The sequence below is a fragment of the Cyprinodon variegatus genome, unplaced genomic scaffold, assembly GCF_000732505.1.
Source record: "Cyprinodon variegatus isolate N-32 unplaced genomic scaffold, C_variegatus-1.0 Scaffold1125, whole genome shotgun sequence".
Classification (NCBI taxonomy): Eukaryota; Metazoa; Chordata; class Actinopteri; order Cyprinodontiformes; family Cyprinodontidae; genus Cyprinodon; species Cyprinodon variegatus.
Genome location: NW_015151578.1, coordinates 203,106 through 217,658, shown reverse-complemented (window position 1 = coordinate 217,658; position 14,553 = coordinate 203,106). Strand labels below are relative to the sequence as shown.

The 14,553-nt window shown below is 44.6% G+C and overlaps 1 protein-coding gene and 1 non-coding gene across 3 annotated transcripts in view; both read right to left on the bottom strand.

Annotated features, from left to right (window-relative positions):
- The window catches only part of sult4a1 (sulfotransferase family 4A member 1), a 22,621-nt gene extending 9,164 nt beyond the window's left edge, over positions 1–13,457 (bottom strand). Inside the window, exons 1-5 of one of the 2 annotated variants that reach the window (XM_015400615.1) lie at positions 12,757–13,457; positions 6,652–6,782; positions 5,344–5,424; positions 5,141–5,267; positions 4,970–5,064 (exon numbers count right to left, since the gene is read on the bottom strand). In XM_015400615.1, the coding sequence (XP_015256101.1) occupies positions 4,970–5,064; positions 5,141–5,267; positions 5,344–5,424; positions 6,652–6,782; positions 12,757–12,925 (603 nt within the window). In that variant the 5' untranslated portion in view covers positions 12,926–13,457. The remainder of the gene's footprint in view (positions 1–4,969; positions 5,065–5,140; positions 5,268–5,343; positions 5,425–6,651; positions 6,783–12,756) is intronic. The other variant, XM_015400614.1, reaches the window with a different exon arrangement.
- trnak-cuu lies at positions 9,261–9,333 on the bottom strand. The gene has a single exon. It is a non-coding gene; the product is annotated as a tRNA-Lys (tRNA).
- Positions 13,458–14,553: the final 1,096 nt, after the last annotated feature.

The window sequence follows — 14,553 nt, the reverse complement described above, 5'->3', positions numbered from 1 at the left end:
AGCAGCAGCTGGATCAGCTGGCTGATCTACTTTCTATAATTCTAGTGAGGACGCAGGCAGCAGCATCTGGATCAGCTTCAGTCTCTGATGGACCTTGTAGTTGAACCTATGCAGACTCTGTTGCAGTGATCAATTCTACTATAGATAAATGCTTGAAAGAGTTTTTCTAGATCCTGCAGGTCATCAGTCCTTTAATCCTGGAGATGTTCTTCAAGTGATCAAAGTCTGACTCAGTAACTTTCTTTCTGAGCCTCTGAAGGTTCAGTTATGATTTTTGTGTTTGAACTAAATTCAGAAAACTTTCAGGAAGCAATTAAAGGTTTATGAAGTTTAACAGCAGTAGTAGAGGACTTTTGGTGTATCTTTCCTCCACTAGGTGGCAGCAGGCAACCTGGAAGCAGTTTCCAGGAAGACGACTGGATCTTTGAGGTGAACACAGTAAAGATGTTTGAAGGAATCAATGAAATCAAAGAAAAGACTAACTGGAGGCTTAACTAATTCTCTCTCAGGGGGAATATTTTCTAGGAACTCCGGGGGTGGGGGGTGGGGTTTTAGTTTTAGCTCGGAACAGCAAACCAGTAATGGCTGCCAGTGAGAAACTTAATCCATTGATTTTTCAGAAAGATTCTGGACATAGACAACCAGCTGGCACTGCATGGAACTGGGAAGCCTTAGAGCGATAACACTGAAGGTACGACAGGCTGGGGTTAGGAGGCTTGGATTACCACATAGTGTAACAATCAGGCGGCAAGGAACTGGCAGAACTGGCAGTGTCCTATGATCCTCCGAATGACTGTCTACCAGCTGCAGGTGCGCCTTGCTAGAGGCCGGCTCAGCTACTGTGCCTGTGAAGCTCTCTGCTGGGGTCAAAAGCCACAGCTACACCCCCAGACCCCCAACAGGTTCAGGTCTGAGTCCATCATGATTTCAGCCATAATCAGTGGTTTCTAGCTGATGCTGGGAGCTAACTCTGGATCTCTGCTCCTTTGGTCCAAATATTATTACCTCAGGTTGGTTTTTATCCAGTTGTAGAAAATAGTGGTTAATCCGCAGATTTATCTTTTCTAAGCATCTAACTAACGCTCTGATTGGTTCATAGTCACCTGCTGACATTGGGATGTAAAGCTGAATGTCGTCTGCATAGTGATGCTAACTGATCTGGTTGTTTGCTATAATCTGAGCCGAGGGGGGCATGTAGATGTTGAGGATGTAGATGCTGAATAGGAGGGGCCCCAGAATGGACACTTGAGGAACCCCACATGTGATTTTTCTGGTCTCCGATTTAAAGTACCTTACTGACTCATAGAAGTCCCTGTCCTTCAGGTAGGATTTAAACCAGTCCAGTGCTGAACCAGAAAGGCCAACCCAGTTTCCAGACGCTCTAATTAAATCCACTGATCAACAGAATCAAACTCTGTACTCAGGTCCAGTAATATCAGCACTGTGGTTCTTCCAGAGTCTGACTTAAAGGATGTATTGAACACCTTAATCAGGGCAGTCTTTATAGTATGGTTGGCATGGAAACCTGACTGAGAGACATCAAAGCAGCTTCTCGTTGTTAAGAAGGAACAACTGTTGATACGCAACTTTTGCAATAATTATACTGATGAAGGGGAGGTTTGAGAATGGCCTGTAGTTCTTAAGGAGCAATTTGTCCAAGCTTCTCTTTTTCAACAATGGTTTGAAAATAGCTGTTTTTAAGATTCAAGTTAGAAGAACTCCAATTCCTAGCAAGGACCTAACCAGAATGTTTAACTGAAACCTGGCTGCATGATCATATCTTAAACTCCAGCGTCTCCCTGCCAGGCTTTCTGACCATACCAGCACCTCAGCCTGTTCATATAATTCCTTTGAGACATTCAAAGGAAGTGGTTGGCAGTGTTAGTGAAAAACAGATGATGTCATCCAGGACCAGGCTCGGACTGGTAATCTGTGATAGCGGGCATTTGCCTGGTGGGTCGGTCCTAATTTTAGCATGCGAGGGCCGGCCCTCCTTAAATCTTACCGGCCCCAACTCTTACTGTCCAGCAGAAGGACCGATAAAAACAAGCCACTAGTGCTTTAAAAAACTCAAAAAGAAGTAATACAATGTTAACTACCTAAAAGATGCATGCAGTATATATAGCCCTTCCTTGTGCACATCCTTGTGAAGGTTACTATATGGTATAATGCTGTGATGTCATCAGTTCTGTTGCTAAGCTACAGACACAGCAGCCAAATGCAATTGTGGCAATAACATTCCAACAGGTTGTCAGCTGCTGAACCAGAGAAAACAAACCTTTGGACTAATTTTATGTAAATGGCAGAGACTCAGATCTCTAAAATAAGACATCTTGATCACAATCTTGTTTTCTTCTTGTCTTGCAACTTAATAAGAGACAACCTGCATTAAAAAGAACTGTACTGCTGTGTGTTTTGGGCTTCAAGAACCCATAAACATTGAAATTTGGACGCTTGTTTAAACGCTGGTCAAGTTGCTTTGATGCTTCAATGTTCTGGTTGTTTATCTGTTCTGTTCTGTAGCTTTAAGCTAGAGAGCAGCTTGGCTTTATTTACTTTATGAGTTTTTAAACTAGTTTTAACACCTTTCTAAGTGAGAAAGTCGACCTCCAAACATCCTCTGTTCATCAGGATTATAATCCCACTATAATCTGCGGTCCTTGTTGGGAGCTGCAGACCTCCAGCATCCCGCCGGGAGGCAGCGCTGGGAATCCCCGCTGAAAGCTCTCTGCTGCAGGCAGCCTGTGGGGGATTTCCTGCTGTCGTTCGTAGCGGCTAGAAGTGAATAAAACGTTTATAATGTTTGAGGTAAAAACTGCAAGAACCAGAATATATAATCTAATATTTTTCATCAGCAAGTTTTAACATTTCTAGTTAATTTGGGTATTTATAACCTGTTTCTCTGTAGCTCATAAAAAATGTTTTAGTGCAGCAATAATGATCAGAGCTGCTTTCTGTTCCTTCTACATAACAATCCATTCTACCTGCTTTATTTAACCTCTGGAGTTAAAGTCCTTGATATTTATTTATTTTTTATGTGCAGAATGTCTGCAGAAGCGATGACAGCTGCCAGGTAGTGTCTGTCTCTCCTGGATCAGCTTCTCTGATTGGTTGACACGCCGGCGTCCAGTGTTAAAAGTTCAGATTTCCTAGACCATTACAGAGGATCCTTCCTGTCTGCAGCATCAACATCCTGAGCAACTGGTTTAAAAAACCCACTGGTTTACTGCAACATGTAATTCCCCATTGGGAGTAATAAAGTATTTAAATAAAAGGGGGCTCAATTTGAACAGAAAGCCAGTTTGGTGCTGATGATAGAGAACTAACTTCAGTTCATGTGGATCCTGCTGAAGCCACGGTATCTATTCAGGTGTTAGCTGCACGTGTCCAGCTGCTTCTCAGCCTTCAGACCTTTACACTTCAGATCACCATGATTGCTTTTTACAGCTGCTATGTTCTGAGTCATTGAGGATGATGTTGATGATGAGGCCAGAGGTCCATTGACACCTGTGACATCATATGAACAGGCTGAGCTGCTTTGGCTGCTCCTCTTCCTGTCAAGCTTGAGCTTACCCCATTATCTTGACCAGCAGTGGATAGACAGACAGTAGCTAATGCTAAATCTAAAACCTGTTAGATGGTCCACCACACATCAACGTCCCCCATGGTGAGCCGACCTTCCAAACACATATAGAAGAGCTCAGTCAGGTGTTTTTCCTCATCAGCCAACATTTAGGAAAAGATTTTAGGAAATGTCAGCAGGTCAAGGAAGGTATCTGAGGGCAACTATGAAGAAAGGCTTCTAGAGCGATGAAGGTACTAACCATTATTCATTTCATGCAGTAACCCTCACCTGTACGGCGGCCGGTTGGGTTCAGGATTCTCCTTCTTGTGCAAACATCACTGCAGCCCAATAGATGAGTCACATATGTAGAGTTAAACATGTCCTAGCTTCATTCTACATTCTCCAGAGCTATATTCCAGCCCAGACACGAGAAGATGTGTCAGGTCTTTACCTGTAACAATTTGTTTAGGCCACATGTCTGCTGGCTGCTGCTCTTTAAGCACTAAAACAGAATTTCTGGACAGAGCAGAGTGCCAGACCCTGCCTTGGATTAAAACAGGCACCGTGGATTAATCCAGAGGTGAGATTTTGACCTCTGGAGGTGGGAGGTGTTGGCTGCAGGGCAGGGATGGACCCTGGGGGAGTGTTGGCCTAAGGGTTAGAGCAGTGCAGCTGGTTTGATCCCCACAGCCTCCACTGTTGGTCCCTGAGCAAAGATCCTTAACCTCACACTGCTCCCCGGGCGCCGAACAATGGCAGCCCACTGCTCCCGAAGGGGATGGGTTAAATGTTAATTTCTCCATTGTGAGATCAATAAAGCTCTATTTCTATGTTTGACCCTCCCCCCACAGGACACCCTTCCATCTGTTCCCTGGCGTCCAGCTGGAGAAACGGGAGAACCTGTCCAAGGAAGAGGCTGTGCTAAAGGAACAAAACATCTGGATGGCTTTGCTCCTCCTCTCCACTCACTCTGAGAGGGTTTCTGGCTCTTTGACCTCTACTAATCCTCAGGTTTCCTGGTTTCTACCTGCTTCTGGACATAAACTTCCTCCTGTCAGGTTGGGAGGTTGTTCACATTCCACAGATTCCATGTGGGGTGGACCTCAGCTCAGAGCGGAGAGGCAGAGGCAGCTTGATCTGGTCTCTTTCTGGAAGCTTTTCTCTCCATGTCTTTGAGTCTTAGTGGGACCAGTGATTCTGATGGCAAATGGCTTCCAGGTGGTTCTCAGAGAACCCGGGAAGTCTAAAACAACTCCACCTCTGAGACATACAGACACAATGGGTGTTTAACTAGCAACCCCACAGTCACACTAGTTCAGTCCAACAGAACCAGAAAAGCAGGTTTCTGATGAAAAATGATGAGATAACGAGCAAAGACGGTTTGACAGACAGAGAAAACGCTACCTTGAACATCTCCTCATATTTCAAGAAGAGGACGTTGGAATCCATCCGATGCTCCCAGAACTCCTGAACATGTTCAAACCAGGAGCCATACGCCACTGGAGGAGGAACCAAGGACAACAGGCTTCAGCAGGAGATCGAGGCAGCAGTACGTAGCGAGCAGAACGTTCTTACGTTTATCGTTCATGAAGCGGCGACAGAACTCCTGGAAGGTTCCCCGGTAGCTCATGGTTCTCAGAGAGCGGTGGAACTGGTAGTAGGACACCACCAGGTCTTTAGGGTTCCTGGCCATGTAGATAACCTGGGGCAGAAGGTCATATTCCAATGTCTCATAAACTACAGACATGACAGCAGAGGTCCAAATCATTTACACTGACCTTGGCCTCTCCGCTGTGCATGGCTGCAGGCAGGAATCGGTAAGGAAGGTGGCTTTTGACCAGGCGGGGGGACGTCAGCTCCTGCAGGAGGACAGCATCAGCTCAGGACTTGTCCACACTGGGTCCATTAGAGGCCCTCTGAGGGACTCTGTGGCCCCCAGCATCAACCCTAGGCGGGGCCACACCTGGCCTACAGCCTCAGACTGATGGATGTTTAATCAGAAACAGATTCAGCCACAAAGGTTTCGTCATGACTTGCCTAACTCCGCCCATTTTCTCATTACCGTTCATCTGACCCACTAACTCCAGCTTCTATTTAAACAGCTCTCAAACCAGTAATCAGTGCTATATTATTCTAAAGCCAGTGGTGAAAGTGTTCCAGCATTAGCTTAGTGTTTCTGATGACCTGATCCTGACCTGTTCTGCCTCTCAACCATTGAGCCTACCCTTTCCTGTTCTAATCTGTTTGCCTGACCTGTCTTTGGACTCCCACTGTATTCCGGCTGTTTAATGAACTTAGAGCTGCTGAGACTGACCTGGGTTTCCCTTCGGAACCTCTTTAGACTTCTGATCTCCTGGTTCTGAATCCTGAGAATGTCCTCAACGCCAGCTTTGGCTTCGCCCTCTGGCTTATCCCTCTTTCCTTCGTCCACTCGGATCTGGTCTCCTGTTTGTTCTACGTCCTCTGGAGCTGCAGAGTCTGGGACACTCTGAGCTACCGGGTGGAATCAACCTCATCCTTTGGACACGGACTAAGCTTTAAAACCCGGTTAGTGACTCAAGCGTTCGTAATTATCCTCCTACAGATTTACGCGATCACTAACCTAAGTTTTCCTCCTGCAGACTTTCCTGCTTTTTACGCCCTAGCTGTTTCTCCAGATCCGCCTTATTTAATTAAAAGCTTTGAAATGGGTTCCAGGATAACGTGATCATTTATCCAAGAACAGAAGTGAAAACTTTTAGACCCAAACCCGATCAGTCTCAGCTGAAACAGCTCTATGTTTAGACGTCATTTTCTAAACAGCAAATATCTACAGCAGGTAGCTGAGATATCAAGGAAGCATTATGACAATGCTTGGACTGGGAGTCACCAACCTTTCTGAGGCAGAGCTACTTCAGGGTACCAAGGGCTCCTGGTACTGACGTCTGAACAAAAAGAGTCTCAGTTCACTTAAACATTTTTCCAAATGTTTATAAATGCAACTTTGCTTAAAAACTGGTTCACACATATTCTAAAGTAAAGTGTTTTTAGTGGTGTGAGATTGGAGAGCCCCAAAGACCTGAATGCCGATCCAATATCAGTGGTACCTGGATGACGTCCAGCCCGGGTTGGGGGTATTCTATGACCGGTAGCTGTTCATCGATGTTCAGAAGGCCGATCTCATCAGGATCTGCTCCCTGGCTCACTAGAAACACAACCTCCTGCAGTAGACTGGTCCCTGCAAGAACAGACGGAGGGAGATTCAGCTCAAAGCATCTGTTCATTTAACAGGTCATAAAAACCCTTTGATTTATTAAACAAGAAGAAGCCAAGAGAAAAACACTGCAAAAAATCCCCACATGTAAATGCTGCCCTACAGTCTAATGGAGGCGTGCTCTGGCTGTACCATCACTAACTGCTGGAACCTGTTAGAACAGTGCAACATGGTGGACAGCCTGTGGCCTGTGGTCCAGGGCCCCCAGTAGGTCCTTTAATGGGTTTAATAAAGACTTGAACTTGAACTAGGCCACTATGTCTCAGTGAGGGTCTGTATTTGTCATGGAGCTGCCAGGCTGTGGATTAGATCAGAGTTTGTATCATTAACCAAATTCTAGATACAAGCAGATGAAATTCTGTCCAGAGTTTGGAAAAAAACAAAACAAGCGTGCATAGCTTGAACTTTGAACATTCCTCTTTATCTTCTTTGCGATACAGCAAATCAAACTCCTAGATAATGTGAGAACTACGTTTGTTTCTGCTCCAAAGGTTACATGAGTTTCCTGTGACCTGGTGTGAGATATGATAAAGGGAAATCCAGCAGTTCATAAGGCAACAGGAAACAGATAGAGAGCTGCTATCGGTCCCTGAATAAACCCTCTGCTGATTTTAACGGCAGATGAGCAGAAAAAAACTCTCAGAAGATCAGATTTCAAGGAAAAAATGTAGCACGGAGGAAGAATGTAGGACATGAAGTCCATAATAGATGAAGATGAATCTCGTTAAATCAGCAACGGATGTTTGGTCATGATAGCTATGTTCCCTGATGTCTCCTGCTGTCTGATTGTACTTTGGGATTTTACCTTCCCTTCCTTCTGCCATATCTTTTCTACTGCAATGGAGAATGAGTAGCATGAAAGAATAGTGTCCTCAGGTCCTTACAGTGGTAAAAACGGCCAGATTGTGTTTAAAAGGAGGGCAGTTTAGTGTTTGAATGAAACAGTCTCACATGTTTCTGTCACTCATTCCTCCCTTTGTTGCTGTAGTCACATTTCACAGCAAAGATCTACTAATCCTGTACAGACAATAACTGGATGTAATCAGCCGATTTTCCTCAGATAGAAACTTTAACCTTTAACATGTCTGGATAATCTGGTTGAATCATCTCAATAAAGTGACCTGAGATTATATGAGTTGTGAATAAGAACTATAGAAAGAAACTGAATTGAATATAGTAAAGAGAATTGGATCACATTGGTTAACATGAACAAAAAGAAATCGATCAGATAGATCAGATTTAAACCAGTCTAGTGCTGTTTCTTTAATTCCCACAAAATATTCAAGTCTTTCTAAAAGAATATTATGGTCAACTGTATCAAAGCCAGCACTGAGATCCAGCAGGAGGAGCACAGATACAAGTCCATTATCTGAGGCCATGAGAATATCATTAGTGACTTTCACCTATAAGCTGCTGTAGGGTTAAGCTGCAGGAGGACATAGGGGCCACTTTGCTCTCTCTGCCCCTCTGCTTCAGATGGAGAGAGAGAGAGATAGATAGATGCTTTTCATCACCTTCGGAGTCAAAGTTAAACAAACTTTTTGACAAGTATATCATGTCAAAGACCCTTTATTATGCTGACATTTTAAAGAGTTCCCTTTAAAGGCAAGGTATGGCAAATGACATATTTTTATTCCATCACAACAAAAATAATGGTCCTAGCTTTCTTTCTCAATAGGTGAATATAGTTCAAAGCTATTTTTGATGATCAGCCTTCCAAATATCTTCATCCAATGTGTTGGACCATTGCTCTTAATTGAAAAGGTGTTTCTCTTTATATTCTACGAACACAATAAGGAAAATGATTTAAAAGATGACTGAAACCAAGCTTGGCGATTTTAACTTTTGACAAGACTGTCCCCTAAACTTGTGGACAGCGGAATTCAACCTGTTCTGCAAAATATACAGTTTAAGGGATTTCAAAGGAGAACAAACAGAACCCGTAAACTGTTGGCTAATAAATTACATCTATTTGTTGTGTTTCTCAGGAAAACGATTGGTGTTGATTAGAGAAAAGATGCAATGTCAAGAGTGAAATTTGAACCAAAGCCTCCTAACGGAGACCAGAAAGCTCTAAGCAGGTAAAGATTGATTCCTTGAGTCTGGCGCCTTGGACCACTCTTCCATTCTGACTCTACATTTGTGAATCACAGTGCATAATATGATTAGATAACTCAAAATTCTATGAAATTTGGTGTATTAATAAATGCACAGCTGGGCAGTATTGCTCAAGCAGCCTGTGGTTGAGTAAGCACCAAGGACAATGTGATGCTATTGATCAAGAGTTTTGCACAAAACCAGCAGCTGTTCTACAAAGTTGGCTCTGTAATACAAGTGCATATATGCAGTCATTGAGTGGGACGACAAGACTGCTATTGTCAACATATCAAAACTGATTGCCCTACCTAGCACGACACTTGCAAAGTCAGCAAAGATTTGAAACACCTAACATGGGACTTGAACCCATGACCCTGGGATTAAGAGTCTCATGCTCTGCCAACTGAGCTAGTCAGGCTCAGTTTCCTGTTTTCAAGGGTGCTTTTAGATAACCAGGAATGATAATATGATTTGAAACGTAACAGAGCAAAAATGTTAATAACTAGATGATGATGGACGGACGGACAGACAGACAGACAGATCCTACAAAGTTCATAAAAGTGAGATAACGGCATTACAGAACGTTCTGCAGTTCCATGAACAGCAGTCTTGTCCTGTTCTCTCTATTCATCTCCACACCGGACTCTGTGCCAAGGACATTAAGAGCACCACTGATGCACAAACAAAATGTCACATACCAAGGAAAGACTGGCTTAACAAACAAGGCCATAAGGCTGTCACATGACAGAGTGGATGGAGACCTGCAGAAGGCCTGAGGAGTTCAACAAGTTCTGTCCAAGAACTGTAACCCAGATGTTTCACACTTATGAAAGAGTTTCTGGAATCTGATCTGCAGCCTCCCTTAGCCCTGGTGACCCATATAGATGTCACCGCTGGCTAGGGCGGAGAAAAACGGCTTGATGGGATTTCTTAGAACTCTTTGTTTGATTTTGGTTGTATAATTAAGAGCTGGTTACTATTTTTTCAGTTCTTCAGTTCTGAGCTTGACACAGATTATAAAATAACAATTATATAAATGTGGAGTTAATAAGTTCAGTCTTTGCTGAAAACACAGCTGATCAGGTATAGAAGCTTCAACCTGTATGTAAGGATGAATCAAAACAAAGCAGAGTCCTTCTAGAATCTAGACTGACGGAATAAGAAATACAGTCATAAACTCACTTCAGGAGAAAACCCCCACCTTACTCCTTACATCCAAGGGCAGCACATAAAAACTGTGTTTCAAATACCTGGGTGTTCATGTCAATAATAAACTGGACTGAACTGATAACACTGTGCCCTGTATAAGAAGGGCCAGAGCCGCCTCTCTCCACCTCCTGAGGAGGCTGAGGTCCTTTGCAGTGATCAGGCCCCTGCTTCAAACCTTCTCTGACTCTGTGGTGGCATCAGTCCTCCTCTACGCTGTCGTCTGCTGGGCTCCTGGCAGCACAGAGCGGGACAGAAAGAGACTGAATTAAGTGGTGAGAAAGGCCGTTTCTGTCCTAGGCTGCACTCTGGACTCTGAGAGGAGGCTGCTGTCCAAGCTTCCATCCATCATGGACGCCACCTTCCACCCTCTGCAGCAGACTGGAGAGGAGCTGAGCAGCTCCTTTAGTCAAAGACTTTTACAGCCTGTTTGGAAAAAGGAGCGCTGCTGCAGGTCATTCATCCCTGCTGCAACCAGACTCTACAATGAGACGCTACAACCGCAATAACTGCTGCAGTGGAGAATAATTACTATTTAATACCCTGTGAAATAACCTGTTTCTCTATATCTGACACCCTGAGCAATTACTATATATATATAAATATCCATCTATATAACAGGATATTTCCTACAGAAACAGACGGATCTGATGCTAATGTCCAGTGGCTAGCTCGTAGAGTAAAATGGCCCCCTGGTAGTGAAAGTGGTATCTAGTTTCCAGTTAGTTGAACCTGAAGCTAAACATTAGCGCAGACCTCCTGAAGTTCTTTAGCCAATAGATTCCTTCCCCTGGTAGGATCAGATGTTCTGGAGTTAGAAACAGTTTAGTTAGTTAATGTCTTTATAACCCAGGTACACTAAACGCGTTTACTCAACCACTGCAACAGGCTAGCATTGGGCAGCGTTAGCTACCTAGCTACCCTCACAGTGCCCAGGTCATTACTTGGGTTTGATGCTCTACGTCGCCGTCTGTCCTTGACTGCTTCTGTTCTGTTTAAGTTTTCATTTCCATTTTGTGTTGTCTTCTGGTTGTCTTTGAGTTCTTATATATTTCTTGTTTACCCTCCCCTAGCTCGCTTCTAGATGCTTCCATCCACACCTGCTCCCTGTCTGCTGATTAGCCCAGTCTCTGTTCAGTCTCCCATCTATACTCCTCTTCAGCAGTTTCTCATTGCTGGTTCCTTGTCGTTCTTTGCTCCTTGTGTGTTTTCCCTGACGTCTCTTGTTTTTTGGTTTGCTGTATTTAGTTTTTAGACTTTACCTTCTCTTGCCTTCGATCTACATTAAATCAGCAAATTCTCGTCTCTGCCTCCTTCTGTCTCTGAATTTGGGTCCTCTTCAAACCTCCATACAACCGGACACTCTGGTTACAGGAACAGCTTGGTTCTTCTCCTCTTTACATCAGTATGGATTGATTTTAATCATTTTTATCAACATTTAAAACTGACACCAGAGAAGGCAGATCTAGTAATAACTCTGAGCATCTAATTCTAGTCCAACAGGCAGCTGGTTGGTCAGGATGAGCTCCGACTTCAGCCTGATTAAGATCCACAGGATTTTCAACGACAGCTCATCCTTTTTAGACCTGCTTCATGGTTAAAAAACAACAACATTTGACCCTGTATATGTCAATATTTAACCAGACTCTGCACTCCACCATCTTTTGCACAGCACCTCCACACTTCCTCCATTTTGCATATGATTTATGTCATTTCAGTAATTATGCCCCCTGCTGTTATATAGGTCAGTTTATATTTTGTTTTTCCCTGACATCTGTCTGTTTAAATTGAAGCTCTGAGTGACGCAGTCTGTCACTAATGGCTAACAAAGACTCTTGAATCCAGCAACCCCTTCAGTGTCCACCATATTGGATCAGTCCATTTGCTGCAAATGTTCAGAAAGGTCCAAACAGACAGCAGCAAACCATTTGAAAACAAACCATGCAAAGAGCAGTGTTGCTAACTTAGCGCTTTAGTCGCTATATTTAGCCACTTTTCAGACCCCTCTAGCACTTTGATTTCTAAAAAGCTCCTAGCGCCAAATCTAGAGACTTTTTCTGCTACTGGAGACTTTGGAGACAACATCTAAAAGCAGCGAACTCTGCTCTCCAGAGCAAGTAGATTGGTAACCCCGCCTCCTGCTCTCCTCTATCTTGTCTACAAAAAGAGTCCAAACATTGAACAGATAATGGATGTCTATTCTATTTACATTTCTCTATCTGTAGAATGGGTCTGTTTAATGTGTTTTCTTCTCAGTTCAGAGGGGGGCCCTGCCTGTCTTTGCCTAGGGCCCCATATTTCCTAAATCCGCCCCTGCTTGAGTAGGAGGTTTTGCATCTGATCAGGATGTCATGAAGATGGATTGTTTCTATGTGAGCTTTTATCTTCTTTCTGTGTCAGTTTGCAGTTTGGCTTCAGAGAAACAGGCTGCAGCTCACACCCTGACCAGCACCGGAGCGGAGCGGAGCTGGTGTGCGCTACTGCGGTGTAACCGAGCTTTAACCAAAGTCTGAGCTCTTACTGGCTGCCTGTCTGCCTGTCTGCCTGCCTGGCTGGTGGATCCTCTGCAGGCCGTCAGGCTGCGTGTTTAGCAGCAGGTTCAGCTCCTGCAGGAAGCAGGCGCTGCCTTGCTCACCTGACTTCGGGTAGGTGACGATCCAGATGTCGCTGCTCCTCAGGGAGAAGTTGGAGATCTCCTCCATCTTCCCTCTGCAGAAGGGCGGCAGCCTGACTCCATCAAACTCAAAGTATCTGCTCTCAAACTCCACCGGGGTGCTCGGCGTGTCTGCCTCGCTCTCCGCCATCCTCCGGTGGACGGCACGCGCAACACACGCAGGCAGCTTCCGCTAAAAAGCACAGGAAGAATGATGATGATGATGATGGTGGTGGTGATGATGAAGGCCGTGGCAGCTGCAGAGGAATCGGGCAGCGAGGTGACCCACGCAGCAAATCTGGAGGAGGAGAGGTGACGTAATGCGCGCCCTCGAGAACCAGCATCAGGACCAGTGTGCGCGCTCACAGGGTTGACTGTTTGCTCCATCAGTGTCCATAAATAACCTGACGACCATCCTGTACGAAACAGCAGGTAAAGAATGGGAGGAAACAGATGAGCTGGTTTCATGTCCTCAGAGCTGCAGGAGGAAACCTAATGACCAATCCAAGGATGGAAGGACACAAACAAAAAAATAATCCAACAAGATGACCTTCAACCTTCAGTCTCTGATCACAGCGTCTGTCATTCAGTCCGTCGTGATTCCTGGCACTAGTGCTGGTCTGATTTATGGTTCAACACACCTATTAGCTCCGCCCCTTTTCCCAGTCAGCCTCCATCAGATCCACCTGCTCTCCTGACCATCAAACCAGCTATAAGACCAGTTAGTAGTGCCAGATTATTAAGAGCCATCGGTGTGTTTAGTCCAGTGTTACTGTTACCTGATTCTGAACTTATTCTGCCTCCTGATTCTCTGAGCCTACCTGAACCCTGTCAGACCTGTCATTTGGTTTTTGGATCTCCGACCTGCTTTCTGTACTCTGACCTGGCCCCCTGATTCTCACCTGGATTGTCTCTGGATCTGAGATTCTGACTATGGAGCAGCCCTCAGGTTTCTTATTCTGATTTGCCCCCTTGATCATTCTGCCAGTCTCTGCTCTCAGGGTTCTGACCCACCGTTCCCCTGGACCAACGGATGGGGAGACAACCAAAGCGGAACCATTGATGATAACAGACCATAAAAAACAGACTGGGATTCACCAAACTACATGTAGACCAGAACGAAACATCAGCTCTATGTTCACAGATGAAGAACAGAAGACCCAGCTGTGGAACATGGAGGAGGCTCTGTCATGCTGTGGGCTACTTTGCTTCATCTGAATCTCTGCAGGGTCCAATGAAATCTCCAGACTATCAGGGATGGTAGAGAGAAACATGCTGCAGTGCCAGAAAGCCTGGTCTCATCAGTAGCTCATGGGAGGAAAACATTGGAATGTTCTGAAGGGGCCCCTAGGGGCCCTGGCCTCCTTCCTACTGAGCATCTATGGAAGGAGGTGAAACAGAAAAGGCAGCCTGAGACTCTTGGATGAGGAGTGGAGCAGAATATCTGCTGGGAGGAGCAGAGGGCTGATTGACAGGAACATGAACCAATCATGGCAGAGATTGAATCTGAATGCTGGGAACTAAAGATGAAGTTCAGGGAACCTGAACATCGTTTAACTCCAGTTTCAGTTTATTCTTTAAAAGCAACGTCTGACTTTCCTTTGCTCAGTTTTATAAACATTTCTTTATTATTACTCTCTTTGTGATTATAGAGGGTTTTTTCTTTCAGTAACAGAGGAGAAGCAATTATTTTGTCCATAAATAGAGGAGGTCAGTGTAAAATCTCCTAGATTTATTTTTAATCCAGTTGCCAAACTCACCCAGAGCCATAGCTCTGTT